This window comes from Manis pentadactyla, chromosome 10 (assembly GCF_030020395.1).
Source record: "Manis pentadactyla isolate mManPen7 chromosome 10, mManPen7.hap1, whole genome shotgun sequence".
Taxonomy (NCBI): Eukaryota; Metazoa; Chordata; class Mammalia; order Pholidota; family Manidae; genus Manis; species Manis pentadactyla.
Genome location: NC_080028.1, coordinates 127,732,208 through 127,757,108, shown reverse-complemented (window position 1 = coordinate 127,757,108; position 24,901 = coordinate 127,732,208). Strand labels below are relative to the sequence as shown.

At 64.2% G+C, this 24,901-nt stretch overlaps 5 protein-coding genes across 21 annotated transcripts; 2 read left to right on the top strand and 3 right to left on the bottom strand.

The window, feature by feature from the left end:
- Positions 1 to 1,103: 1,103 nt before the first annotated feature.
- CIAO3 (cytosolic iron-sulfur assembly component 3) lies at positions 1,104 to 8,540 on the top strand. Of its 3 annotated transcripts, none has more exons than XM_036915756.2 (11): positions 1,104 to 1,258; positions 2,312 to 2,407; positions 3,842 to 3,985; positions 4,226 to 4,358; positions 4,820 to 4,954; positions 5,173 to 5,291; positions 5,490 to 5,619; positions 6,243 to 6,315; positions 6,718 to 6,855; positions 7,307 to 7,464; positions 7,587 to 8,540. In XM_036915756.2, exons 1-11 carry the CDS (start codon positions 1,193 to 1,195, stop codon positions 7,823 to 7,825), a joined length of 1,431 nt encoding a protein of 476 aa, XP_036771651.2. In that variant the 5' UTR covers positions 1,104 to 1,192; the 3' UTR covers positions 7,826 to 8,540. The 3 variants fall into 3 exon arrangements, with proteins under 3 accessions (XP_036771651.2, XP_057343753.1, XP_036771650.2); XM_057487770.1 differs by having other exon boundaries at positions 4,223 to 4,358; positions 5,493 to 5,619; XM_036915755.2 differs by having other exon boundaries at positions 4,223 to 4,358.
- A 3-nt stretch (positions 8,541 to 8,543) lies between these two features.
- On the bottom strand, positions 8,544 to 11,288 carry HAGHL (hydroxyacylglutathione hydrolase like). 2 transcript variants are annotated; one of them, XM_057487785.1, is made up of 8 exons: positions 10,912 to 11,288; positions 10,545 to 10,609; positions 10,335 to 10,452; positions 10,149 to 10,257; positions 9,969 to 10,072; positions 9,642 to 9,740; positions 9,246 to 9,325; positions 8,544 to 8,992 (listed from the first exon to the last, which is right to left on the bottom strand). In XM_057487785.1, exons 1-8 carry the CDS (start codon positions 11,014 to 11,016, stop codon positions 8,824 to 8,826), a joined length of 849 nt encoding a protein of 282 aa, XP_057343768.1. In that variant the 5' UTR covers positions 11,017 to 11,288; the 3' UTR covers positions 8,544 to 8,823. The 2 variants fall into 2 exon arrangements, with proteins under 2 accessions (XP_057343768.1, XP_036771689.1); XM_036915794.2 differs by having other exon boundaries at positions 9,642 to 9,743; positions 10,912 to 11,287.
- Positions 11,289 to 11,535: 247 nt separating this feature from the next.
- CCDC78 (coiled-coil domain containing 78) lies at positions 11,536 to 15,854 on the top strand. 14 transcript variants are annotated; one of them, XR_008992341.1, is made up of 13 exons: positions 11,536 to 12,166; positions 12,388 to 12,507; positions 12,582 to 12,668; positions 12,847 to 13,062; positions 13,291 to 13,358; positions 13,485 to 13,563; positions 13,670 to 13,795; positions 13,999 to 14,180; positions 14,256 to 14,411; positions 14,571 to 14,614; positions 15,292 to 15,358; positions 15,434 to 15,534; positions 15,639 to 15,854. XR_008992341.1 is itself a non-coding variant. In XM_057487777.1 (13 exons), exons 1-13 carry the CDS (start codon positions 12,107 to 12,109, stop codon positions 15,748 to 15,750), a joined length of 1,374 nt encoding a protein of 457 aa, XP_057343760.1. In that variant the 5' UTR covers positions 11,536 to 12,106; the 3' UTR covers positions 15,751 to 15,854. The 14 variants fall into 14 exon arrangements, 12 of the variants coding, with proteins under 12 accessions (XP_057343760.1, XP_057343762.1, XP_057343763.1 ...); XR_008992342.1 differs by having other exon boundaries at positions 15,636 to 15,854; XM_057487777.1 differs by having other exon boundaries at positions 12,904 to 13,062; positions 14,246 to 14,411; positions 15,636 to 15,854.
- On the bottom strand, positions 15,846 to 17,775 carry ANTKMT (adenine nucleotide translocase lysine methyltransferase). Its single transcript, XM_057487791.1, has 5 exons — positions 17,035 to 17,775; positions 16,688 to 16,792; positions 16,463 to 16,603; positions 16,219 to 16,269; positions 15,846 to 16,106 (listed from the first exon to the last, which is right to left on the bottom strand). The coding sequence occupies exons 1-5, from the start codon at positions 17,191 to 17,193 to the stop codon at positions 15,885 to 15,887; spliced, it is 678 nt and encodes a 225-aa protein (XP_057343774.1). The 5' UTR covers positions 17,194 to 17,775; the 3' UTR covers positions 15,846 to 15,884.
- Positions 17,776 to 18,332: 557 nt separating this feature from the next.
- METRN (meteorin, glial cell differentiation regulator) lies at positions 18,333 to 22,295 on the bottom strand. The gene is made up of 4 exons (XM_036915791.2): positions 21,835 to 22,295; positions 21,300 to 21,700; positions 20,385 to 20,444; positions 18,333 to 20,307 (listed from the first exon to the last, which is right to left on the bottom strand). Exons 1-4 carry the CDS (start codon positions 22,278 to 22,280, stop codon positions 19,991 to 19,993), a joined length of 1,224 nt encoding a protein of 407 aa, XP_036771686.2. The 5' UTR covers positions 22,281 to 22,295; the 3' UTR covers positions 18,333 to 19,990.
- Positions 22,296 to 24,901: the final 2,606 nt, after the last annotated feature.

Genomic DNA, 24,901 nt, shown 5'->3' with positions numbered 1-24,901 from the left:
AGCTGGAGCCCTCTCTGCTATAAATTGCCCCCATCATCCTAGCCTAACGGACCCTCATCCTGCCCCAATCCCAATGGTACTTACTCACACACTGTCTGTAAACTGTCTGGGGCATTTCGGCAAGACTAAGTCTATTTTGTGCTCACCTAGCTCTGGTAACTAGTGGGATGGTGCAGATTCAGGCATCATATCTCAGATACTGGTCAGGGACTGTCAGGTTGGCGGACGGGTGGGAACTGGGAGCCCACCCGGGACAGCTGCCGAGAAAGAAGGCCCTGTGCTGGGACCAACAGGTGCAGCTGCAAGGGCACGAAACACCCCACCCATAGCAGGCAGGCCTTGGGTCCCCGCACCTCACAGTAAAGCCACAGACAGGTGCAGGAGTCGCCAGGTAGAGTCAACCTTGGGACAAGAACCCCAAGACAGTGAGAGCACAGACCAGGCTGGGCCCTCAGAGACGTGAGATTGTGGCCGCCATTCCCAGGCTGAGCCTGCCAGGGCACCCCCGGGGGGACAGGTGGACTCCCGGACGTGCCGGACTCCACCACTCTTTCCTCGGAAGCCCCAGTAAAAAGTGGTCATTGACTATGTAACTGACACGATTTACAACAGCTCAAAAACTGAGTCCGACCAGCCAGCAGTCCTGTTTCAGGTTAGAAAATCTTACAGGGAAATGGAGTTTTCTCAGGCTGGTCTCCAAAATAACAGAAGAGAGTGTCGGAGGCGGTGGGAGGAGGACCCCAGGTTTTGCACTGAGCCGCGGGATGGTGAGGAAGCGCCCCCTACCCTTGTCACTATCCTTTCCTTACTATTCAATACAAACTGGGCACCCACATTGAGTAAGGCGCCGTTGTGGGTTCTTGGGCTGCGTCCAGGACCAAGCAAAGCAAGGTCGCGGCTTCTGCAGGTCGCACACCTGGCCGGCAGGCGAGCGCAGCGGAGGGAGATGTCACTCTTGTCCACGAGGCGCCCGCGCCCAACAGGAAGCAGGCAGGGTGACGGGCGCCCGCCGCCTCCTCCGTGGGACCGCGCCCGCCGGCAGGGGGCGCGCGCCTCCAGGAACCCGGTCGTGGGGCCAGGTACGCATGCGTCGCGGCGCGGAAGCGCTTTCCGGCACCGTGGCGGAATAGCCGTGTCGTTTCGCGCCTTTTGGCGACCTCTGTGCGCGGTGCCCCACGGCAGCGTGGCCGACATGGCGTCGCCCTTCAGCGGGGTGCTGCGGCTGACGGACCTGGATGACTACATCGGGCCGTCGCAGGTGGGCCAGCCCGGGCGGGTGTCGGCCGTGCGCGGAGCGCACCTCCCGCCTCATTTTGTCCCATAAAAATGGGACCGGAACCCAGGGACCCGCGCTCGCCCCCGCGTTCGGCCAGCCCCCGGCCGAATGGGAGCCGGGGAGCCGGGGAGGGCGGCCCGCCCGGTAGCCGCGCTGCAGGGCGTCGGCGGCGCGCGAAGCCGAGTCCTAGGGCTCGGGGCGGGGTCGCCAGCCAGCGGCCGGGAGGGGAGAGCGGGAGCCGCCGTCACAGGGGGGCGCGCGGAGCCCGGAGGGACCCGGCGGGGGCCGCCAGAGCCACCCCGAGGGGTAGTGGCGGGCCCGGTCTGGGGCCGGGAGGACCCTGCGCAGCTTTTCGGAGGCAGTTTCTTTTGCGTAAACGGGGGCAGTCCCGCCTGTTTCAAGAGAAGGGGAGGTTGTCGCTGGAGTCACGCGCTGTGGCTGCCCAGGAAATGTCAGGGTGTGTGGTCAACGTAGGGGCCGGGCTGGGGGAGGGAGGCAGAGCTTGCTCTTAAGGGGAAGGCGCTCTTATCGGGGTGCCAACCCATGGGCCAGGGCTCAGGGGCGGGCCTTAGCCGGGGGTCCCGCGAGGAGGGGCGCCCTGGGCAGGGATGAGCTCAGACGGGCCTGCCGCCAGGCCTTCCTGGGGCTGGTCATTTTCAGGAAAGTGATGGCCCGTGAAGATTCTGAGAGTGAAGAAGAGAGAGACCGCAAGAATTCAGGGAAGTGGGGAGAGAAATGAACTTTTATCCAGGGCACTGGACAGGGAGGTGTCCTCCAAGCAAAGCTTGTGACTGGCCACTGACCCTCCAAGGGGTGGCCAGGCCGAGTTAGCACTGACTTCATCAGACTGCAGCAGCAGAGTGACCCTCGGTACCAGCAGGGCATCAGAATGTGTGCCGGCTGCATCGGGGGTAAGCAGCCACATCACTAGGCTTGCTTCTGCAGGAAGACAGGAGGCAGGGCAGGGTCTCGTCCCTTCAGGGCACCCTTCTTCTGCACACTCAGGCCCCTGTTTGGGGTCTCGTACTGGCACAGGACTGCATCAAGCCCATGAAGGTGGACAAGAGGCCGCGACGTGGCATGGCAAAGATCCACATCGAAGATGATGGGAGTTACCTCCAAGTCAGCCAGGTAAGTTTCAGCTTGGATGATCTGGAACACGCCTCGCTGCTCTGTCCAGTCATAAGTGCAGGGACCATGAGGGCTTGCACCTCTCACCAGTCCTCTCCCACATGTCAAATTTCACTGGCCATCGGGAAGCTGGGAGGGCGGGGAAGTGGCACAGGGACAGAGCATGGAACTGAGTGGTCCACAGAGAGGCTCTTTTTGCAGAAATGGTAGTTCTCCCCTCCCTCCCTCTCTCCTATTCTAATTGTGTGAGATCTTCAAGTTCAGACCCCTTGTTCTTAGTGAGTACCTACTTCTTGTACAGTTGAGCAATGATGATGCTCTGATCTAATGGTGTTAAAATTCACCCCAACTGTTTGCCGTTTGGTCTCTCAAGAACATCCATGCCATCCCACGGGCCACAGGCACTGGGACTCCATCCGAGGAACCTCTCCTGAGCAGGGAAGAGCTACAGGGGGGCTCAGGGTGGGGCGGGACCCAGCGTGAACAGAGGGTGACCCCATGGCACACGAGCGTTACTGCCTGAGCCTGGCACAGCAGTCTTTTAAAGGAAGACGCCTCAGGAGGAGTCCCATGAATGAAGGGACCTAGAGGAGACGGGGGTGCCCGTGAGCCCCATGGCCCAGAGCAGTGTTGTTGATCTGGGGAGTCGGGAAGCTTATCGGCCTCCTCCTCAGAACAGCATCACAGGCTGGGCCTTTGGGCCTCTGATCGAATATGCACTGAGCTCAAATCGTGCCTTTGGTGTGAAGCACAGGCCTAGTGACCTGGGCTGGAAGGGAGCTGCAGTCTCTTCAGCCCTCTGGTCACAGGCTGGGCCCCTGCAGCTCACCTGGCCCTGGCTCAGACGGCTGCTGCATTTGCAGAGGGAGTGAAGGGCCCCCTTGGGGATCATCTGCACCTGAGAAAAGCCTGCAGGCCAACTTGAGCAACAAGCTTTGTGTCTGTGGCTGAACCTGACTGCATCCTTCCCCAACTCCTCAGGTGCAGGGCAGCAGCCCGGGCTCCTGCCCTCTCCTCCAAATGCCCGTCTGTCCTTCCTCTGCCCTTTAGAGCCTGGCCTCTGGTGCCTTCTCTGCAGCCGTGTGAGTGCAGCGTGGGGACCAGCGACCCCTCTGCCTCTCCTGGGTTGAGTTGGCTGCTTCTCTGCAGGCTTAATGGCCGCCTTTGCCCTTCTGGCGGCCGCTTTTGCCCTTATGTTAACAGGGCTCTGATGCACCAGCTGAGCTCAAGCCAGAGTTAGAACTTGATGGTGCTGTTTAAATCTATAGTGTGCATAAGTATTTTTGTAATAAATACTTAATTTTTAAAAATGTAGTGGCACCTCAGGTCAGCCAGTTACCACGTAGGTTACTGGTGTCCTGTAGGTTCCATTCACTCGGGAGCTTCGTGTCCTCGGGAAAAGGGGCCTTGTGTACTGGGTTCTCATGCTTCCAGGACGGAGGGACCCAGAGGCTGGAGAAGGCCAAGATCTCGCTGGATGACTGCCTGGCGTGCAGTGGCTGCGTCACCTCAGCAGAGACCGTGCTCATCACTCAGCAGAGCCACGAGGAGCTGCGGAAGATTCTAGATGCCAATAAGGTAAGTGATCACTACCCAGATATCCAGACCTGGTGTGAACCCCAGTCTGCAGGGTTGTCAAGGGCAGCTCAGCTCCTGTGTCTTGTCCATGAGAGCCAAGTAATCACTCGTCAGGACTTTGGCATTACAGTGTTGGGCCCTAAACTTTGGGTTCTGTAAGTACACAAAAATGACACACCTGGGTGGAGCCCCGCAGGGATCTGTATGAAGCACACAGCATAAGCTGCGTCTCCTTAGCAGACAGCAGCCCTGGGCCAGCAGAGGCTGGTGGTCGTCTCGGTCTCACCCCAGTCCAGAGCATCGCTGGCTGCGAGGTTCCAGCTGCATCCTACAGATACCGCCGGGAAATTAACTGCATTCTTTAAAAAAATAGGTAGGTCTGGAATCTCTGCGTGTATGCAGCTCAGAGCAGGGGACCTGGAGGGTCTCTTCATGTCTCCAAGTCACTGAATTTAAACACACCAGGCATGCTGTCTGGAGTTTGACTTTGGCCCAAAGTTTCAGTTTGGCGATTGGGAACAGTGCCCTTTAAGGAAAATTATGAGAGCCCTGACACAGCCTTTTCCTGACCTAGAATTCATCCACCCCTCCTATCCTTTTTAAATTAGAATTGTCAGTGCACATTCCCAGGCCTGTCACGGACTTTGGTTGACTTCTGTGTCAGGAACTAGGCCCCATGGGTGTGGCCTGGCCCTGGGCAGCACACAACACGCGGTGTCCCAGGACACTTTGGAACCGAGTGCTTCCTGTGGCCCCTGTGGAAACAGCCGAGGAGCCACTGGAAGGCAGAGCCCCTGCTCCCGAGGGCATCCTTCCTGGGCGCTTGCCTTCCAGGGGTGCACTACGTGTTCGATACTGCCTTCTCAAGGAACTTCAGTCTCCTTGAGAGCCAGCGAGAGTTCGTGCGGCGATTCCGAGGACAGGCCGACCACAGGCAGGCCCTACCCGTGCTGACATCCGTCTGTCCAGGTGTGCTCATGCTATGGGCCCCCAAAAAGCCAGGGGTGAGGCCCTGAGGGACACCAGCAGGCACGTCCGTCCAAGACGGTGATCACGTGGATGCTAGAACCCCGTGATGGTGACGAGGGAGTGGGGACATCCCTAAGGGGACCATCACCCCTCGTGCAAGTTTGTTCACCCCCACGATGTCCTGTCCCTGCTGAGGCGCCGCTTCCTGTCGGCCTCAGGCTGGATCTGCTACGCAGAGAAGACCCACGGCAGCTTCATCATCCCGCACCTCAGCACCGCCCGGTCCCCGCAGCAGGTCATGGGCTCCCTGGTCAAGGACTTCTTTGCCCAGCAGCAGGTAGCAGGACACTCCGACTGCGGACTCTGAGCCATTGTCCCGAGAGATGAGCCAGGACCATTTGTGTCCATGGATCTAAACAGTTGTGGTCACACCCTGGCTGCTGGCCAGCTGTGCTCCCGGCTGGGCCTGCCTCCCTGCCTCCCCTAACAGGCGCCGTTACGCTGGGGTCAGGCAGCAGCTCCTTTTCCCATACAGCAGTTGACCCCTGACAAGATCTACCACGTGACAGTGATGCCCTGCTACGACAAGAAGCTGGAAGCGTCCAGACCTGACTTTTTCAGCCAGGAGCATCAGACGCGTGACGTGGATTGCGTGGTCACAACAGGTGAGGGTCACACCACTCTGAGCCCCCAGGCCTCCAGGTGTGGTCTGAGCGCAGGGTGGCAGCACCTGGGTCCTGCCCCTGGGCTCTGGGAGCTGTGGCCCCCTGTGCAGAGCCCTGGGGCCTGGTGAGAGGGCCCACCTGGTGTCCCTCCCCTTGGAGCTACTGGCATTGGAAGCTGTCCCAAACCCTAGGGGACCTGCAACCCGTGGGGTGCCGGGTGCTCCATCAGCGTTTGCTCTGAGACAGTCTGCACAGGGCGGCCTGTCAGCCTCTTGCTTCACGTCCGTCGCTGTTTCCCAGTCGAGCAACCTCACAGAGCCTCCTGAATTCTTTAAATAAACACCTAGGCATCCAAGCCGAGGAAAGGTGTCCCTGTGCAAACACACACTCCGGTCCCCCTCATGCTGAGCAGTGGGGTGGGCTGCAGCCCTTGGGGAGCAGGGCCGCTCTCCAGAGGGTCTTCAGAAGAGGAGTCCTTCCTCACTTCTGTGGCTGGGTTTGTCCCCTGCAGTCCAGGGGGTGGACACCTGGGGCTCTGGGGCCAGATCACAGGTTGCCGGGCCTGCAGACAGGTGTCCTCCCATGTCCTGTGGCGCTGAGGCCCGGCTGCGGCTTCTTCGCAGGAGAAGTCCTCAGGCTGCTAGAGGAGGAAGGCGTCTTGCTGTCGGAACTGGAGGCGGCCCCGCTGGACAGTCTGTGAGTCGCCACGTGCCGTGGCAGAGGCCACAGGCATCCTGGCGGGCAGCACGTGTGAGAATGCGGGCTGGGCAGTGTCTTCCCAACCACGCTGTGCTCTGTCTGTTCTACGTCTGCCCTGTCGTCCGTCTTGGTGTCCACAGAGGTGGTCAGGGTCACAGACTATTAACTGAAGGTCACCAGAGCTGCCCCCAACTTGGTACAGGTCTGAGCTCCCCTGAAAAGATGACTCAGCAGAACAGAGAGTTCCTCTCCTGCCTGAGTGGCCTTTTGACACCGACAAAGCCCCCAGGGGCCTGTGACTCACCTCCCACTTAGAAAACAAATACCCTCCAGCGTGGGACAGGTGCCATCTGCGGAAGGCAGCCCACCTGCCACCCAAGGCTATACCCTCCTCCCCAGGTGCAGCAGCGTGTCTGCCCAGGAGCCCACCAGCCACCATGGCGGGGGCTCAGGGGGCTACCTGGAGCATGTGTTCCAGCATGCAGCCCGAGAGCTATTTGGAATCCGTGTGAATGAGGTCACCTACAAACCCCAGAGGTCAGTGAGAAGGGCTGGAGTTGGGCATGGCCACCCAGTTATGCCCCCTTGCTGAGGCAGGCGTGGTGGTGCTCGGGCATCAAGCAGCAGGCCCTCCTCCACCTTGAGTGGCCAGAGCTCCCCAAGCCTCAGCCTCACCCCCAGGATCAGTGTCCCCGGCCACATGGTGGCAGGGCAGTGTGCCTGGCACAGGGCGTGCCCTGGCACGATGCACCACCTCACAGGAGGGCTAGGGCCTGCTGTCCTCCAGGAGCCAAGACTCCCATTCTGCAGATCAGGGAGCAGGCTTGGGGGGGGGGTCCCCCGCCCAGCTCCTGCAGGGGAGCCTTCTACCATCCCCCATCACTGCCCCCCAGCCAGGTTTGGGTTAGGCTGGCAACGTGGCTGCAGGGTGGGGAGTGGAGGGGTCCTGGGCTGGGAGTCTGGACAGGCCTGGGCTGTGTCCTGTCAGGAACAAGGACTTCCAGGAGGTGACCTTGGAGCAGGAAGGCCGCGTCCTGCTGCGTTTCGCTGCTGCCTACGGCTTCCGCAACATCCAGAACCTGGTGCAGAAGCTCAAGCGAGGGCGCTGCCCCTACCATTATGTGGAGGTCATGGCCTGCCCTGCAGGTAGCCACAGCAGGGCCGCTGCACCGCAGAGGCTCGTGGGGGCCCCTCTAGGACCAGGGCTGGGGCAGTGGGGCCATCCCCTTCCTGGTGACCACACCCTTGCCTGCGCTGCTCTGTCACAGGCTGCTTGAACGGTGGGGGCCAGCTCCAGGCCCCTGACAGGCCCAACAAGGAGCTCCTCCAGCACGTGGAGAGGCTGTACAACATGGTCAGGACAGAGGTGCCCGCGGACGTGCCGGGGGTCCAGGAGCTGTACGAGCGCTGGCTGCAGGGCGAGAGCTCAGAGCGAGCCACCCGCCTATTGCACACACACTACCACGCGGTGGAGAAGGCCAGTTCTGGCCTCAGTGTCCGGTGGTAGGAGACCCCGAGAGTCAGCCAGACCTACCGTGGCCGGCACTGGCACTCCCAGGAAGGAAGACCCCAGGGAGTGCTCCCCGAATGTTGAGCTGCAGAAAACGTGCTGGGACCGAGTAGGAACACGACGGAAGCCACAGTTTGCAGCCTGCGCTCTCCGACTCCCACTGTGGGGGCTGGAGCTTCCCCAAGGTGCTGCAGCCCCTCCTGAGCCCACGCTATGGCAGTGCCTGTTTCTCCTGGTCCTGGTGGCCTGAGCATCCGAGGCGTGCCTGTCCCATGGGGACTTTAAGGCGGAGCAAAAGGGGGTTCTTTTTCACTCATTTCTAGAGTCCTTGAGGCTAAGCTGTGGAGGGCAGCAATGGGCCAGATCTGCCAGCTGGCTGAGCTTACAGCCCAGTGTGGGGAGCCCCACTGTGTGGGACAGCAGAGGACACGAAAGGGGCCCACAGCCCGTCACACCATGGCGGGGATGGCTGCCTGCTCCACCTGGAAGCACGCGTTTGTTCTGACAGAGCTGTGGCCTCCAGCGCCTGAGAACCTGTGTTCTCTGGGCCCAGCTCCAGTGGGAACATCGGGGCCGGGCCTCCGTGGTTGTGCTGGCCAAGTCCTAGCTCCACGGCTGGGTCCCCTGTACAAATGCAGGGAAGGGCAGAATGGGCCGTGCCTCCCAGGCCCGTCCCCGCCTAACTACTCAAATAAAGGGGCCTCTCCCAAAACTATTCTGATCATCTCTGCCAGTGTCAACAGAGAGGCCTTTCAAAGCTTTATTCAAAGGGCGGGAGCCCTGTGCACCCCACTAGGCCTCTTCCCCAGCACGCAGGTCTTGGGGCTCACAAACATCCTGGTGAGGAGCCCTACGTATCTGTCGCCAGAAGTGCCACAGTGAAGCCCTGAAGCTGGGCAGCTGAGCAGGCAGGGTTGCAGAAGGCTCCAGCAGCACCACCCAGTGGGCTCGGTCGGTCTGAGGGAGGAGGACATGCTGACTGGCCCCCTCGAAGCTCACTTCTGTCGGGGTGTGCTCAGGAGCCCCCACTGCAGCGCCAGGAGCGCCCGGGCCTGTGGCTGCGGCGGCTCGGCCACCCTTTCGAAGCTTGTCTGCTCCCTGCAGAGCGCCTCCAGGACCTCAGCCGGGTCCACCTTCCCCGTGAACTTGCGCACAGGTTCCTCTCTGCAGGGAGAGGGGGTTCGTGGGGGCCTGCTCAGCAGGCACTGGCAGAGGGCACTTAAGTTCCATCGGCCCGATAACCGGTCCCTGACGTGTCCCTCAGTGTCCAAGTCACTGCCAGGGAGGCCCTGAGCCAACCTGTACAGTGTGGCCTGCGGGGAGGGCCTGGGGCCTCCTAAGGCACCCTGGGTCAGGCCCAGATTCATGCTTCCCAGCCTGCCCCCCAGGAAGTCCAGGGATGTGGGCCAGTACTCACGCCACCCTCAGGAAAGGGTTGTAGAGGAGCTCCTCGCCCAGGGTGGACGGCACTGTGGGCACATCATCCTCGTCCCTCTTCTGGAATGACCACAGGCTCTTGTCACAGGTTTGTTTGAGAGCTCCAGGCACCTTGGCTGGGCTCAGCCCCAGCCTGGGGGTGGGAGCAGAGAAGGGGCTGCCTTCCCTGGTCTGGCCCTAGCCAGTTCTGCAGGCTGCCAGGATCCCTGTCCAAGGTCAACCCTGCCCTTAGGGGAGTGCTGGGCAGCAGCCCCCCAAGCTAAGCAAGGTCTGGTCACACAGGCCAGTGGTGGTGGATTCCCCCTTCCCCTGCAGTGTCCATCCTGGGTCCCAGCCCCCCCTTCCCCCCTCGCCATTGAGAGAAGAAAGCCTGCACCTTGGCCCATGACAGCTTGGTCCTCACGTGGTCATTGCAGGGCTCCACTTTCTGTGCAAACTCAAGGTTGGCCAGCGTGTGCTCGTGGCCACAGAACACCTTCTGGAGAAAGGATGCACTGGGGGTGCACTCTGTGCCACAGGTAGAGATGGGGTGGCGCTCACCTGGCCACCCAGCACCTCCTGTCACACCCCCACGCCCATCCACCCAATCCCCAGGGCTGGTGAGCTTTCACTCCGCACCCCGGCACAGGGCAAGTGCAAAGCGTGCATGTGGGTTGTGTCGGGAGGTCGGACCCAGCAGGAGGGGAAGGGACGGGCTGCTCACTGTCTCGGGGGGCAGGGTGCTCAGGGTCTCGGCCAGGCTCTGGTACATCTGCTGAGCTGAGCTCTCCAGGCGCCGGCCGCAGCCTGCGACGGTCAGTGCGTCCCCTGGGGAGGAGGGCAGGTCAGGAAAGGTGGGGCGTGGTCAGAGGGAGGTGGGGCTGGGGGGCGCTGGCAGCCGAACCTGAGAACACCGCCGGTGGGTCTGGACACTCGTCTTCCCACAGGAAGTAGCTCATGTGGCCGGTGGTGTGGCCGGGAGTCAAGAGGCAGCGAACGTGGATGGCCCCGAACTGCAGCAGGGTGGTAGGAGGGTCTGTGAGGCATGCAGGCCCAGGATGCCCCCCCTGCCCTCCTGGGCGCCGCTCACCCGCAGCTCCTCGCCGTGGGCCAGCCTGCGGGTCAGTGCGCAGATGCGCTCGTCGGCGCCCAGCACTGCCAGCCCGGGGTTCAGCCGCACCAGCTCCGCGTTGCCCCGCGCGTGGTCCCTGCGGACGGCAGGGCGGGATCACGCCCGGGGTGGGACAGGGCCTCGGGCGACGCCCTCCCTCGCGCCTCGGCCCGCCCCGCCCGCGCTCACCAGTGGTGGTGGGTGGTCAGCACGGTGGTCAGTGATGCCCCCTCCCGGCCCACGATCTCCAGCAGCTGAAAATGATGGGAGTTAGGGACATGCGTACGGTCCAGATGGCCCCCCGTAATGGGGCGCCAAGTTAGGGGTGCACAGAGCCCCAAGCAGGCCAGGAGGGGGCGGGGCAGGAGATCCGGCAATCACTGAGCAGCCGGTGCGTTCCGAAGAGAGACAAGAGGAAGGGAAAGGGAGCTCCGAGGCCGCCCTGATCTCAGGGGAGGCCCAGCGCGGTCGAGGAACACGGGGCCGCTCGGTTCCAACCGGGGTGGTCGGGAAGGAGGGTGGCCGGCCGGCCCCTCCGTGCGAAGCCTGACCTCACCCTCTTGGGCACGGCCACATCTACGGCCACGGCCTCCCGCGTGTTCTCCTCGATGACCAGGTACATGTAGTTGTCCTCAAGCACGGGGATGACCTTGACCTTCATGGTTCAGAGCGCAGCCACCCCGCGCCGACCCCAGCCTTCCGAGCCCCTTTCTCGGGGCGGCAGCTTTCCTCTCCAAACGTAGGCAGGGCTGCGCAGGGAGGGGGCAGCTCCACGCGCAACCCTGGGCTTCAGCAGGGGAGCCCGTCCCCTGCCCGGGTACCTCCTGGGGAACCGAGCTCCCGCCCCGCGGGCCACGCCCACCGCCGAGTCCCCGCCCCGCGAAGCGTTTTTCTCTCCGGGCCACGCCTCCCCGTGCGCCCCCTTCGAGCTGCCGCGGCCCCCCTCTTACCCTCACGGGCTGTGCCAGTCGGCTGCTGGACAGCCTGAAGGGCGCCGGGACAAGGCGGGCCTCGGTGCCGGTGCCGGGGCTGCAGCAGCTCGGCGCTCGGGCCGCCGCCAACCGCCCGCTCCCGGACGCAACGCCCCCGGCCGGCCCAGAGCTGTGCGCGGCGGCCGCCAGAGCCTGGCGCAGGGAGCGCGCGTGTGCACAAGGGAGTGCACGTGCCCTGTGCAGGGGGGCCGCGCGCACATCCGGCGCCCTCGCGCCCGGTGTGGCGACGCCCCTTCCGAGCAGTCCTCCTGGTTCCCGGGCGGAGCCATTGCTCCCCCGAGCTCCGGGACCCCTGATTGGTACGTCCGCGCCCCTCCGTCGGGCTGCGGCAGGGGTACCTTCCAGCCAGCACCGGAGGTACAAGGAGGCATTTCGTGAGTGTGTGCACCCACTTGGTAGGCGGGGTACCCGCGTGAGGACAGCAGGAACAGCCCCATTCTGTACGCGGTGTCTCCCACTTCCTCAGGCTGGGCGCCTTCTTACACCCTTGGTTGCATCCGTGCCCCGGATAAACGCACGGGCGCTGCTCTGCACTCCCCAGATGAGGAACGGAAGCTGGGAAGAATGGCTTGCCTTATATGGAAGGAGCTGAGACTCTCCCCTCTGAACCACTGAACTGTCCTGCCTGCCGCCGCGGGTGGGGACCCTGGAGACTCCGGGGGAACAGCAGAGGCCTTAGCAACGCAAGCCACCGTGTCGCGACAACAGGCCAGGAGGCGAAGCAGCGCTGGGCTTAGGCGACTGGAGCTCCCTGTGCCCATGGAGGGCGTTGCAGCCACAAGACTCAAGTCGGGGGCCCCACCTCAGGCCGTGGAAAAAGTGAGTCTGCTGCTTATGTTGAGGGACTTGGGGGTGCCCTATCCCTTCAGAGGACAAGTGAGGTGCAGGCACCCATGTCCTGTGTCCCAGCCTGGTATGTGGGAGGGGCTGCCCCAGCTCAGCCAGGCTGAGTGTATGGTGTGTAGCCAGTGAATCCATGGGAGCCAAGGCCACCGCCCAGGCCTGAGACCCCCAGGGGACGGGTGGTGTTGCCTCCCCAGGTTCTGCCACAGGCTGAGGACTGGCTGTTGGGTGTCACTGAGGGTGCTTCAGCCTGGGCCACCAGCCATGAGACAGAGCTTCCCTCAGATCTAGAGCTGAGTGAGGAACAGCAGCTGCAGGTATTGGGGGGCTGGCAGGGGGGAGGGCGCCCGTAGGGTCCCACAGGGAGCACCTCTCACCCTGCCATCCACAGATCTCCAAGGAGCTGGTCGCACTGCAGATCAGGGCCCATCAGCTGCAGGAGCAGCACGAGGCTGAAGTCTTTGAGTTGAAGAGCGAGGTGGGCACTGACATGTGTTGGCCTGAGCACAGGTGGCCCGTGCATACCTGTGAGGGGCCCAGGTGTGCCCTGTGAGGTCGTGCACACTCAATGCAGTGCCTACAAGTCCCCACCTGTCCCTTGTGTGGCCCATCGCTTAGGACATAGGTTCCCTGTGTGCCCATCCCTGTGTGCCCAGATGGATGCCGGCCTGTTCACCGGGTGGCCCTGTGAACGGGTGCACCTGCTCATTCAGGTCCTGCAACTGGAGAGCCGGGTGCTGGAGCTGGAGCTGGAGGCTCACAGAGCGCGTGCGATCCCAGAAGCAGCAGATCAGAGGCCCCACCAGGCACCAGCACAGGAGCTTGGGCAAGAGGCCAGGGGTCAGGGACAGTCTGACCACCGCAGAGTCCAGGTCACCACAAGCAAAAGGAGGGTCTGTCTGGGTGGGCTGGGTGGGAGCCACGTGAATCCTCAGGCGCCGTGAAGCTCGGACCAGCTCTCCATACAGGCACAGCCTGAGGACCAGCAGCAGCAGCTGGGGAGCAGTGCGAGCAGGCAGCCGCCTAGCCCAGGGCAGGGGTGGGCAGCGCAAGGGACCTGGAGTTTGGGGTCTCAGCCAGGCAGCCTTGTGCCCCTACAGCTGCAGGAAGAAGAGAAGCGGGCACCGGAGCAGGACAGGGCCCTGTGGCAGGCGCTGGAAACACGTGTGTGAGTGGCTGCCCCACCGGGAACAGGGAGGGCCCGGCAGTGTGTAGTGCAAAGTGTAGCTGTTCCTAAAGGGCAGAGAGAGTCCCCTGTCCCGGGCCTTGCTGAGCCTGACACCCGTGTCCACAGGGCAGCCCTGGGCCAGCAGCTGCAGGGAGCCCGAGAGGAGGCCAGAACAGTTGGGCAGCGACTGGCTGCACAAGCCTTGGTGAGGCACAGCCCTGCGTGCTTTGAGATCTGGTGGGAGGAAGCCCTACAAACATCGCTTAGGCCCATCGCTTAGGACACAGGTTCAAGGAGGTCTGCACCTCCAGGTGCTGTCTACCTGCCAGGGCCAGCTCCGCCAGGCCGAGGCCGAGAATGCCCAGCTGCAGCTGCAGCTCAAGAAGCTGAGTGAGGAGTATGCCCTCCGGCTGCAGCACTGTGCCCGGGCCGCGGCGGTAGGCACTCAGTCGAGTGGGCCTGTGGTGGCTGGGAGGCTTCTGGGTCCCGGGGAGCCCAAAGCTGGCCTCGGTGTGATTGCTTCAGGGGGAGCCTGTGGGGCAGGCCCAGGGCGCTGCCGGACCTGCCCCGTGGAGTGGGTGCGGGACCAGAGTGCACCCGACTACCCACCCTCCCCAGCCCTGGCCCTGCCTGTCTCCAGGAGCACGCAGGTGGTACAGGCCACACAGCTACAGCCCTGCAGGCATTTCTGGAGACCACCCTGGAGGACATCCGGATGGCACACCGCAGCCGTGAGCAACAGCTGGCCCGGGCCGCTCGCGCCTACCGCAAGCGCCTGGCAGATCTGAGCCGCAGATACGAGGAGCTGCTGGTCACCCACAGGTGGGCCCCTCCCTGACATGGGCGCTTGGGTGGATTAGCCCCATGTGACCTGGCATGTGGCTTAGTGTGTGGCAGGTGCTGGTGGGCCCCCATGGGGCACTTGGGACCCCTGAGGCTACTTTCGATGCAGCCACCTCGCATCTGGGGCCCCTGCCCCTGGTCACTGAGCTCGGCCACCTGCAGAAGGACCAGGCAATGCCGGAGACACAGCTCCAGAAGCTCAAGGCCCAGGTAACCTACCCCTGCTGCCCCACAGTCCTGGGGCACTGAGCCCCAGAACACACCCTAGCGACTGTTGCAGGCTCAGCAAAGCCCCAAGGCCTCTGGGCTTCCTACCTTGTGCAGCCATTACAGCCCAGCAGGCTCACCACACGGCTCTTGTTCCCACAGGAGGGACGGGATGAAGCCTCCCAGCAGACCACATCCGAGCCACAGTGAGTGCCCTGGTGCAGGTGTGGGGGCACCTGCAGGGGGTCGTTTGTGTGTTCCGTCACCTCTAACTACTGGCAGGATCGGGTTGCAGCAGTGAATAAGGTGGCCCATCATGCCCTTGGGTCTGTGTGAGAACTGCCAACAGCCACAGAAAAACCAAGTGCCTGGCAGGAGCAGGACTGACCTTGAATGGGAAGGTTAGGGAGAATCCCCGAGAGAGGGACGTTTCCATCAGGACCCAGAGGCCCCAAGGAGGAAGAGGTATGGTGGGATGGCCAGCAGAGATCCTGGCCCCAGGTTGGGGTGGGAGCGGGTTCCCCAGTGGCCTTCACACTGGGCCTCCGTGTCTCCTAATGTACGACGGGCAGGGGCTTGTGCAGGCCCACCACCCAGGGAAACAAGCTGCCAGCCTGGGCCGGGAGGCCTCCATTAGCATCTCTACAGACGTTAGGGTCACTGCTGAGCTGGCCTTGTGGCTTTGCCTTCCTTAAGTGGCAGCGTCCCGCTTAGATAACCCCAAGGTCCCGGACAAGGTCCATCATGGAGGGGTGGGCCCGTGCCATCCCACACTTGCTCCTGGAAGGCACCTCAAGGATCTAGTCCCCAGCTTGAGCGGGGTCGTTGGTCAGCCCTTGGGCTGAGCTGGCCCTCACGTCCACCCCTCCCTGTTCCCTCACAGGGGCCTGGAAGCTGCATCCTGGGCCCAGATCCACCAGAAGCTCCAAGACTTTTCCCATGGCACCCAGGTAATGGGTAAGGTCTGGCTGGGGTCCCCTCCTCACATTTTGCTCTGGCTCATGGTTTATGTACCCCCATGCCAGGCAGAGCTGGAACGGGAGCGGGCCCAATTGCTAGTCAGGGCCACAGTGGCCGAGGAGCAACTCTCCGAGCTACAGGAGTATGTGGACCAGCACCTGGGCAGGTGGGCTGCAAGGAAGGTGGGGACCTGAGGGCCTTGGTCCCAGGCACTAGGGGCAGGGTTTGTCCACTGCCGGGCAGGTGACTAAGCCTGGCTTCATTAAGCAGGTACAGGCAGGAGATCTTCAGGCTGAGGAAGCTGGTGGGTACCAGGGACCCCTGGAAAGTGGTGGCCACACCGCCAGGCAAGCCCCCACACCCGGAGACCCACAGCTGCTAGCTGGTCTTCGGACAAACTCGGAGAACTCTTCGCAGCCAACATGGAGAGCTCCCCGCCCCACCGCACCCTGAAGGACCATTCTACCCAACAAGAGCCAAGGCAGAGCCCACTGAGTCTTTATTTTGTCCAAAAGGTCAGCCAGCCTGTGAAGCAGGGACCCCGGGGACGAAGGCAGAACTGGGTCCTGGGACAGACTGCCCAGCCGGCCCACCACCACGGATGTCATAGGCCCAGACACGGTCCAGGCCATCACCCACCACAGCCACAGGCTGCCATGTGGGGAGTGGAAAGCGCCCTGATACCACACGGGCCCCCGCAGGCAACTCTGCCTGCAACTTGTCCTCCAGCAGTGGCAGCTGTGGGAGAGAGCAGCAGGGTGGGTGGCAGGGCAGACACGGCTGCCCACCCAGCTCTGACACTGGGGGCCTCATGGGCCTCCCCTGGACAGCTGACAAGACCCGGACCTACCACGCTAGGGGCCAGGAACACAGACACATTGTGGCAGTCCTTCAGGCTCACCTGCAGGAAGAAGAGGTCACCTGGCAGGAAACGGGTCCCCGCTCGGGAAGTGATTTGGTGGGCATGGGTCACGGTGGCTTCTGAGTGCCTGCCCAGGAGGCAGGGGCACCTGGGGTGTCAGGGTCACCAAGCCAGAACTGAGAACGTGGAGGCCAGGTGTGGGGTCAGAGGGGCTCAGGGCTCCCTGGGTTACCTTCCAGAAGTCCTCACGGGAGAAGCAGACACTGCCTGCACAGCCTGCTCTCCAGGCGCGCAGCCGAGCCACCCCCACCAGCCACGGGTTCAGCTCGTAGCCCACAGCTGGGCGGAGCCCACATCTGTGCGCCGCCAGCACCTGTGGGCGGGGAGAGTGAAGGACCAGGGGGTGGCGGTGACGGGAGGGGGTCACGGGAGACACGCCCCCTCACCCAGTCCTTACAATCCTGCCGTCGCCAGAGCCCAGGTCCACAGTTTTTCCAGTGCGGCCTCGCAGCAGCGACAACACGTGCTCCACCTGCCGCACGCTCGCTCCGACATAAGGCACCTGGGCAGGGAGGCGGGCGGGGCTGGGGTCCGTTAGCCATCCCCGCTCCCCACGGGCCGTCCCGACCGTGAGCCCCCGAGGGGAGGCGCGTGGGGCGGAGCCTGCCCGCAGGGTGTCCTTCCGTAGCACAGGCTATCCGCTCCCACCCGCGGCGGTGTGAGCCCGCAGCCCGCCCGGCCTCGGCGCTGCCGCGCGCTCCCGCGTCCCTGGGCTCAGCTCCCAGCGCCGGCCCCGCCCCGCACCTGCAGCCTGAGCGGCACGCGGCGGAAGCCCGGCTGCAGCAGCGCGGCCCACACGGCGTAGGCGGCCAGGCCCGAGCCCGCCGCCACCTGCAGCAGCTCCAGCAGGCCCGGCCTCCGCTCGCGCAGATCCGGCAGCGCTTCGGCCGGGTCGTCCTCCATGGTTACGGGACACGCGGCTGGGGTAGTCCCGTCCCCGGCCCTCCCCGCCGCCCCGGCCGGCACCGGGCACCCTCCCCGCCGCACGCCTACCGAGCCCGCGGCGGCGCCGGAAGGGGCGGGGCAGCGGAAGCGGCCCCGGGAAGCCCCTCCCGCGGGTACCAGGCCACGGGGCAGTGGGGTCGCGGACTTCCCTCGCGGGGTCCGGCCCTGACGCGTCCTGCTCGGGGCCTCTCCCAGCCGGGGGCCCGAGGGGAGCGGCGCTCGGCCTCTGAAGGGAGGGCCACCCAGGGTAGCGGGCCGGACGCGGAGCACGGCTGCTGCCGGGAGTGCAGCCCAAGGCGGCGGGGAAAGCTCGCCGGGGGTGCGGGCCGGCCGGCTGGGGTCACAGCCGGGTTCCGTCTTGGGGTGACTGCAGGGACCTGCGCCGACCAGGCCACCGGAAGCCGGCCTAGCCCGGGAGCGGACAAGGCAACGAGCCCAAGGGCGCAGGAAATGGTGGAGGCTGGAGCTTAGCTGAGGGGCGGGAGGAGGGGGTTGGCAAAGCACGATGGAGCAGGCAGAGGCGGCCGGATGTGAGACTGGGGCCTCTGGCAGCTGGCCCAGCCGTGGAGGTGGGAGGAAAAGCCCCAGGAGCTGGAGACACCCCCTTCCTTCTCAAAGCAAAGGTGACCTGCCAAACACAAACTGGGAGTGGGAAAGGCAAGTAGGGGGACAGAGCCAGGACTGCCTGTTCACCCCACCCCGAGGCTACATGTCTGAGGCTTGTATGCACACGTGCTCTGCCCTGGCGCAGTCACAGCCCTGAGCCTGGGCAGGACGGAGGCTGCATCAGATGATGTGGGGCACGCCGGTCCCCCTCCCCCAGATGTAGACTGCCTTACGGACCTTCCAGCACTTGGCCCCAGCTGCTGACCGCGAAACGCGTACCTCTGGGTGAGCCAGCACTGCGGGGGGCTGGCCCCACCTGGCTCGGAGCCCTTCCCAGGAGGGAAGGGCTCTCAGCTGGGGGGATGCTCACGCAGCCCCTGGCTCCTGAAGGGCTCTCAGGAGCACCTGCTCAGGCCCCCAGTGTGCCCCTCTCACGTCCACATCCAGTGGGAGACTCCCAGGCAGGCGTGTACACATCACTGCCCAACCCAGGACCCACCCCAGAGCAGCTGCCCATATTTTTGTAGGCAGGTGGTCTGTGAGGCAGTTCACAGTGCGGCCAGGGTCCTCCTTCCAAGCAGGCTGTGGGGAGCTGACCAGACAATCAGGCCAAAGGTGAGGGTGCTGCTCAGCCCTGGAGGGGAGCCCTCCTTGGGGCCTCCCAAGACAGGAGGATGGCGGGCCTACAGAACACCCTACCTCCTTTTCTGGCCTCTACTGAGATACTCCCTGGTGGAGAGAGGAGAGCGGAGATTAAAGGGTCTGCACTCCAGGAGACAGGTCCAGGCCAGGGGTCATCAGCACGCTGGTGGAGTCTAAAGCTGCAAGGGGCCTGGGGCCTGAGCCCTGAGCACTCCACAGCTGGGAGTTTGGGCTGGTGCCGGGAAGAGGCCCAGTACTGTTGTCCGCAGTGTTCCTCACCCAGTTCTCATCAGCCACCCCCTCTCCCCATAAAGCAGTCTTAAGTAAGATGGGTGTGCATGTGGGGTTTTGAGCCCACCCCATGGAAATTCCTAGGCAGCCACCAGAGGTGACCCGAGTATCACTCAGGGCATGACCCACATTGGGTGCCCCATGCCAGCTGGATCTGGAGGAAGTGGCCACGTGGGCCCTGGACAGCCTTGTCTCCCCCCAGCCTCGGGTCCTGCCTGAAAGCCGTATTCTCGGCGCCTTCCCCAGCGAAATGGCACGGATGGGAAGCTGTTTGAGGCTCAGCCAGGTGCTGTCAGGCTTCAGCTGCGGCTCTCTCTGAGCGCCAGAGGGTGGGGGTGAGCAGAGCTCATCCCGGGTTTGGGAGCCCCCCGCACCCACCGACCGGGACGGAGAACAGCGCCGACCCTTTGTGTGAGGTGGAGAAGGCAGGCAGGAGTGGCGGCAGTCGGGCTGGTGGTGGGAAACGGTTCTCAGAGACCCCATTGTGTGCCCCCACCCGCCGGAAATGGGCAGCATTCGGACCCTGAGGGGGATCCCACACCCTGCCTGCTCCACACCACGTCAGGATGCTCTGCACGTTGCAGGGCCCTCGGGACAGAGGGGCCCATTCTTCCCTGGGGGTGGGATGAGGCCAGGGTGGCTTTGCTGAGCTCAAGGCGGGCCAGGGAGGGGAGTTGGCACCCTGCCAGATTGCAGCCCCTTCCCTTGCAGGCTGGACGGGGTGTCTGCCTGCCTGCCTACCTCATGCCCTGTTGGGACCCCACCCAACTCAGACTTTGGAAGCTACAGCCTCTTTTCCACTCCTGCTCTGAGCCAAGAAAGCACCTGGCATCGTGGGCAGGAACAGCAGGGCAGAGACTCAGCTTTCCCTTCGCCAACCGGGCAGCAGCCGTCCCCGGGGCATGACTGGGGGCCACTCTCCCCTCACTCTCTGGGTGGCTTTGGACAAGGAAGCGTGGCCCCCAAGCCTCAGTGCCCTGCTCTGCAAAGCAGGAGCCAGAGCATAGCCCAGGGTGGAAGGAGGCACCCATGCGGTGAAGGGCCCAGGGCTGGGCTCAGGACAGGACTCTCGTCTGTGGCAGCTGATGAAATCCATGTTCTTATTGGTTATGGCCACCGCCACGGAGGCAGTTGGTACGGCGATGCCATCTGGGGGCCACCCCCTCCCCACCCACCCTCCCACCAGGCTCTCCCCAGCACCCGACTCCCAGGCCCCTCAGTCCAATGCCACCTCACAGGGGTGGAGACGGTCAGCATGGGCAGCCATGTAAGCACGACTGAATTCCTGGAAGCGGGGTGCGCAGCCCAGCCAGGCTTCACCGAAGTGGCTCCAGCCCATGAAGAGGAAGGTGCCAGGGCCAGGGCGGATGCCACACTGCAATGGAGTATGAATGGAGGCCTGCACCTGGCCCCCAGAACCCCCTACCCGGAATAGTGGCAGGCTCTGTCGAAGGACACGGTCAGCTGCCACGGTGATAACAGACTCCTGCAGCTCCATGTCATGGGCAACCCCGTGGATGGTTCCATGGATCACTGTGAGAAAACATGTTGCCCAGTGGCACGCAGGGATGACAAGTGCCAGGCTCCCCCCCCGAAGCAGGGAAACTCACCAAAATCGCTGGTACACGCGGCCAGGAGGAGCTCGGCATCACTGCAGGGCCTGCAGGCACCTAGCATACGGGAGAGGGTGAGCGAAGGTCAGGTCCTCTCCTGGACCACCTGGGGCCTTCCCCCAAGCCAGAGGCGGGAGTGAGACACAAGCAACCAGACGCCCCTCAGGGCCTGATGGCAAATGGGGATCCCAGGGAGGGAGCATGTATGCACATACCCTGAAGACACCTGTGTTCAGGGTGACCCTTGCAGGCTCACACGTGCACAACACACACGTGCACAGACATGGGCCTAGGGGGCTCACCCACCTGCAGCTCAAGAGCGCGGGTGCATGTTCTCCCATACCCACCTCCCACATGCAAACGGCATGCCATGACCCCCACGGCCTCCCGGAGCTCCTCCTGAGAGCAAAAAGACACTGGCCCAGCCCAGGTGGCAGGAGGAAGGGTGGGCTCGGGTCTTCAGCAGGGGGCCAGGGGCAGAACAGACACTCCCACCCCTTGTGGGGTCAGGCTGCAGTCTCCAGGAGAGCAGAGCTGCGCCTGGTGCCCTGCAGGAGGCCAGACGGCGTCACCATGGTTACGGCTCACACTGGACTTTTGTTGTATTGGTCTGGGGGAGGGGAGGGAGGTCACTGCTGGGCCAGGGAGCCCTGGACAGCTTTGGCTGGAGGCTTGGATTCGGTGCCCTGTCACCCCCTCCCCCAACCCCTCAGGGACCAGGGGCCCGGGATGCCCCGCCTGCCCTGCGCTTCCCACTCCTTCTGCCCCCTGCCAGCTCTTCCCCTAAGCTGAGCCCAGAAATCAGCCCTCCCTCCCTCCGACCTGTCCCGGCGCTGCTGCTCAGGAGCTGTGCGGCCTCTGACCGAGCCTCAGATTCGCCCTCTGGGACGTGCCCGCCCTGCCGGCACTCACCATCTGCGCCAAGGCCGCGGGCCTGCAGAGGCAGCTCGGGCCGCAGGTCCTCGCGCAGCTCGAAGCGGAAGGACGCCACGCGGCGGCTGATGTCCGGGTGCGGGGTGGCCTGCAGGAAGAGGGCCCGGCGCTCGCGGGAGCCCCAGCGCACGCACCGGCCCCCGGCAGGGCCGGGGCCCTCGGCCAGCAGCAGCTCCAGGCCGCCGCCCGCCCGCTCCGCGAAGACCTGGGCGCCCGCGAAGGGCTGCGCCGGCCTCAGGCAGGCGATGCCGGGGCGCGCGCCGGGGTCGGAGCCGCCCAGGGTCAGGCGCAGCGCGCCGGCCGGGTACAGCCACTGGATCTCGCCCTCCGCGCAGGCCAGGGCCAGCTGCCCCACGCTGCCGGGCTCCTGGGTCAGGCCGCTGGGGACAGGACGGGCGGCGCTGAGCGGGCTGCCACGGCCCCTCCCCGGCCGGTCCCGCGGCCGCCCGGCGGCATCCGCTCCACGGGCGAGGATGCAGAGCCCGGCCTTCTCCGGGCTCCCGGCGGGTCGTACCTGCCCCTCCAGCGGCAGCGGTCCTCCGAGTAGCCGGCGCGGGCGGCCGCGGCCCAGAGGCCACCGCAGAGCGCGCAGAGCAGCGCGGGGGGCAGCATGGCGCGCGGGCGCAGGGAGCCCCGGGCTCCGGCCCCGCGCAGCGCCCTCCGCCCCCACGCCCGGGCTGCGCAGCCCCGCGGGCGCCGGGGAGCTGCTGGAGGCGGCGGGCCGGGCTGCGGCCAATCGCGGCGCAGCCCCGGAACTTTCCGCCAATAGCAGCGGCGCTCGCGGGGGCGGGAGGACGAGCCTGCGGCCTGCGGGGCGCCCGCAAAGGGCTCCGCACTCTGAGCCGCCCGCGCGGGCCCCACCCCCTCCCTCGTGGTGCTCGGGGCGCTGTCCTCCGAGCCCTCGGCTGGGGCGGGAGTGGGTGGGTACCCGCTGGAACCGCTCGCGGGAGGGCGACCCATCTCTGTGGCCCTTTCCCGGGGGTCCCTGGACGTCCAACCCCATCCGGCCCGACCTGGCCCTGCTGACCCCTCCCGAGGGAGGGCAGACAGACCAGGTTCCGTGGGGAAGCAGGAGCCCAGTGACGGCCCTGAATCCCAAGGTCAGTCCCTCGGGACGTCCGGACAAGCTGAAAGGGGCCCTCTCTCCAAGACGGAATGCCCCAGGGTCACTGAAGGAGGAGGGGTGGGGATGCGGGCCTGATGGGGACCAGGGAGAATTCCAGGCAGTGGAGGAGCCGCCGCCTTGGCAAAGGTGCTGAGCTGTGGAACCAGCAGACGGGCCCTCAGCAGCGGGCTGGGACCCTGCAGGCGGATCAGAGGCCTCGGGCACAAAGCCAGCGGCACAGTGGGACCCGGGTTCGTGGGAACAGCACAGACTCTGGGCCTGCAGGTGTGGACCCTCGGCCAGTGCCTCTGGCCTGCCTGCTCCCCTGGGCCTGAAACACACGCTGGCAGATGAACTCACCACTGCCACGTCCTCTGACCCCAGGACAGAGGGTGGGAGACCTGCAGGGCCGGCTGGCCCCTTGCCTGGGGTGCGAACTGGCTCTCACAGTAGCCAGGAGGTGAATGTGGACGCAGCCCAAGTGGCCATGACCCGATGGATGGGTAAATGCGGGGTGGTCCATCCACGCAGTGGCTATGATCCAGCCTTAAAAAGGACATTCTGACATGGGCTACAACATGGATGGACCTTGAGGGCGCTGTGTTCAGGGAAATAAGCCAGTCACAAGTACTGGAGGATTCACTTGCAGGAAGTCCTGAGGGGACTCAAAGTCATAGGGACAGAAAGGAGAACGGCGGGGCCTGGGTGGGGGGGCGGGAGGAAGCCCAGTGTTCCGCGGGGAAGACCTCCCGCTCAGACGAGAAAGGGCGCAGAATTGGGGGGCACGGTCACAGCCGTGTGCATGTGCTGGGCTCTGTGCGCTTAGAAACGGTTAAGATGGTAAGTTTTAAGTATTTTACCCAGTTAAAAACAAAAGGAGTAGACCGCAGGGCCTGGGGCTGGGCACAGGGAAGGCAAAAGAGATGCCGGCAGGGAGGGGAGAGGGCATCCCAGCAGCAGCCTGCCGCCCTGGGAGAGGCGATCATTAGGGCCCCGCCCTCCAGGCTCCGAGGCAGACAGTGGGTTCCAGGTGCCCTCTGGTGGTGGTGTGAGGAGTCAGCCTCAGACCCCCGGGCCAGACCAGCACCCCTGGCCCTTCTGCAGAGAATGGGCCAGGTTCCATGGGTACAAGTGGTGGGTTCCTGGCAGGTGACCTGTTGTGGAAGGAGCACACGCCTGGCCCTGAGCTGTCTCCTCAGTACCAGGCTCCTCCGGCCCCCTGCCCAGCCTCTTGTAGAGGCCCCATGATTATGCAAACTGTCATGCAGAAGAACCTCACAGCTCCTGGCCCCACCCAGGGAAGCACCTGGTCCAAACGCAATGGGTGCAGGGCCAGACATGGCAGGCGTTCAGTTGTGGGAATGAATGCACCAGTGCATGAACGGCGAAGTGAATGGCGGCCCAAACTAAGGATAACCACACACATCTGTGCTTGGTTTTGGGGCTCCTTCACATGCCCCCAGCTCCAGACCCCTCCAAAAGGGATCTTTCTCCATGCCCACCCAAAAGCTAGGTCGTGCAGTGATGCTGGGACAAGGTGATCCCTGTCCCCCAGCAGCGGGCAACCCCAAAGGTGAAGGTCATCTGACAGGAAGCCCGTAATGCTGGGGGTACAAGTAAGAGGCACCTGTGACCAAGGCAGGGCCGGCCAGGGGCTGGGGGAGCAACATGAAAGCTAGGTGTGTGGTCAAGGCTGTCGATGGATCATGAGGGCAGCAAGTGGGCCCAGGCCTGGGGAATGGGGCAAAGGCCCCCAGGACAGAAGGGAACCCAGGTTAAGCCAGAACCAGGAAGGTGGCCAGTGGGAGGCGAGCAGGGCCAGCCTCTGGCCCATCAGCCTCTGGATGGCTTGGACTTGGCCTTGAGGGGACAGTGAACAGAGTCCCCAAAGAAAAGGAGAAAAAGCTCAGCAAATGGGGTCAAGGTCTCCTGCCCAAGGAGTGGACAGGTCTACACGCCCAAGATCTCCTGCCCAGGATCCTGTTTGAGCAACAGTGAGGGACAGGGAGACACGTGAAGTGAGCAAAGACCAGCCCCACCTGTGTCCCCAGCTGAGCTGTGGCCATCCAGACCCCTGCAGCCAGGACTGCCAAATGTATAACTCTAGCTGGCTGAGGGCAAGGTGCTACACCCCTGGGTGGGACTGAGGGCCAGAGGCAGCCCCCACAACTGAAGGTCAGGGGTTCCAGGAGCCCACCTGAACCTGGTCACCCAGTGACACACTCTGACGGTGAACCCACCTGACCCAGGGAGCCCTGGAGTACTGGGGCGGCCAACCTGCCTGGGGACCCCTCAGGGAGGCAGTCACGTCTGCCAGCTCTGAGCAGCCTTCCCAACCTCTGGCTCTCTGTCACCTGCTCCCCACTCCCTGGCCCCACCGTCAGAAGGAATCTGACCTTGCCCACCTAGCAGCCTGCACTTCAGGACGCACGTCGGCAAGACTCGCGCCGTGGAGACGTTCTCCTCTCCCAAGAAA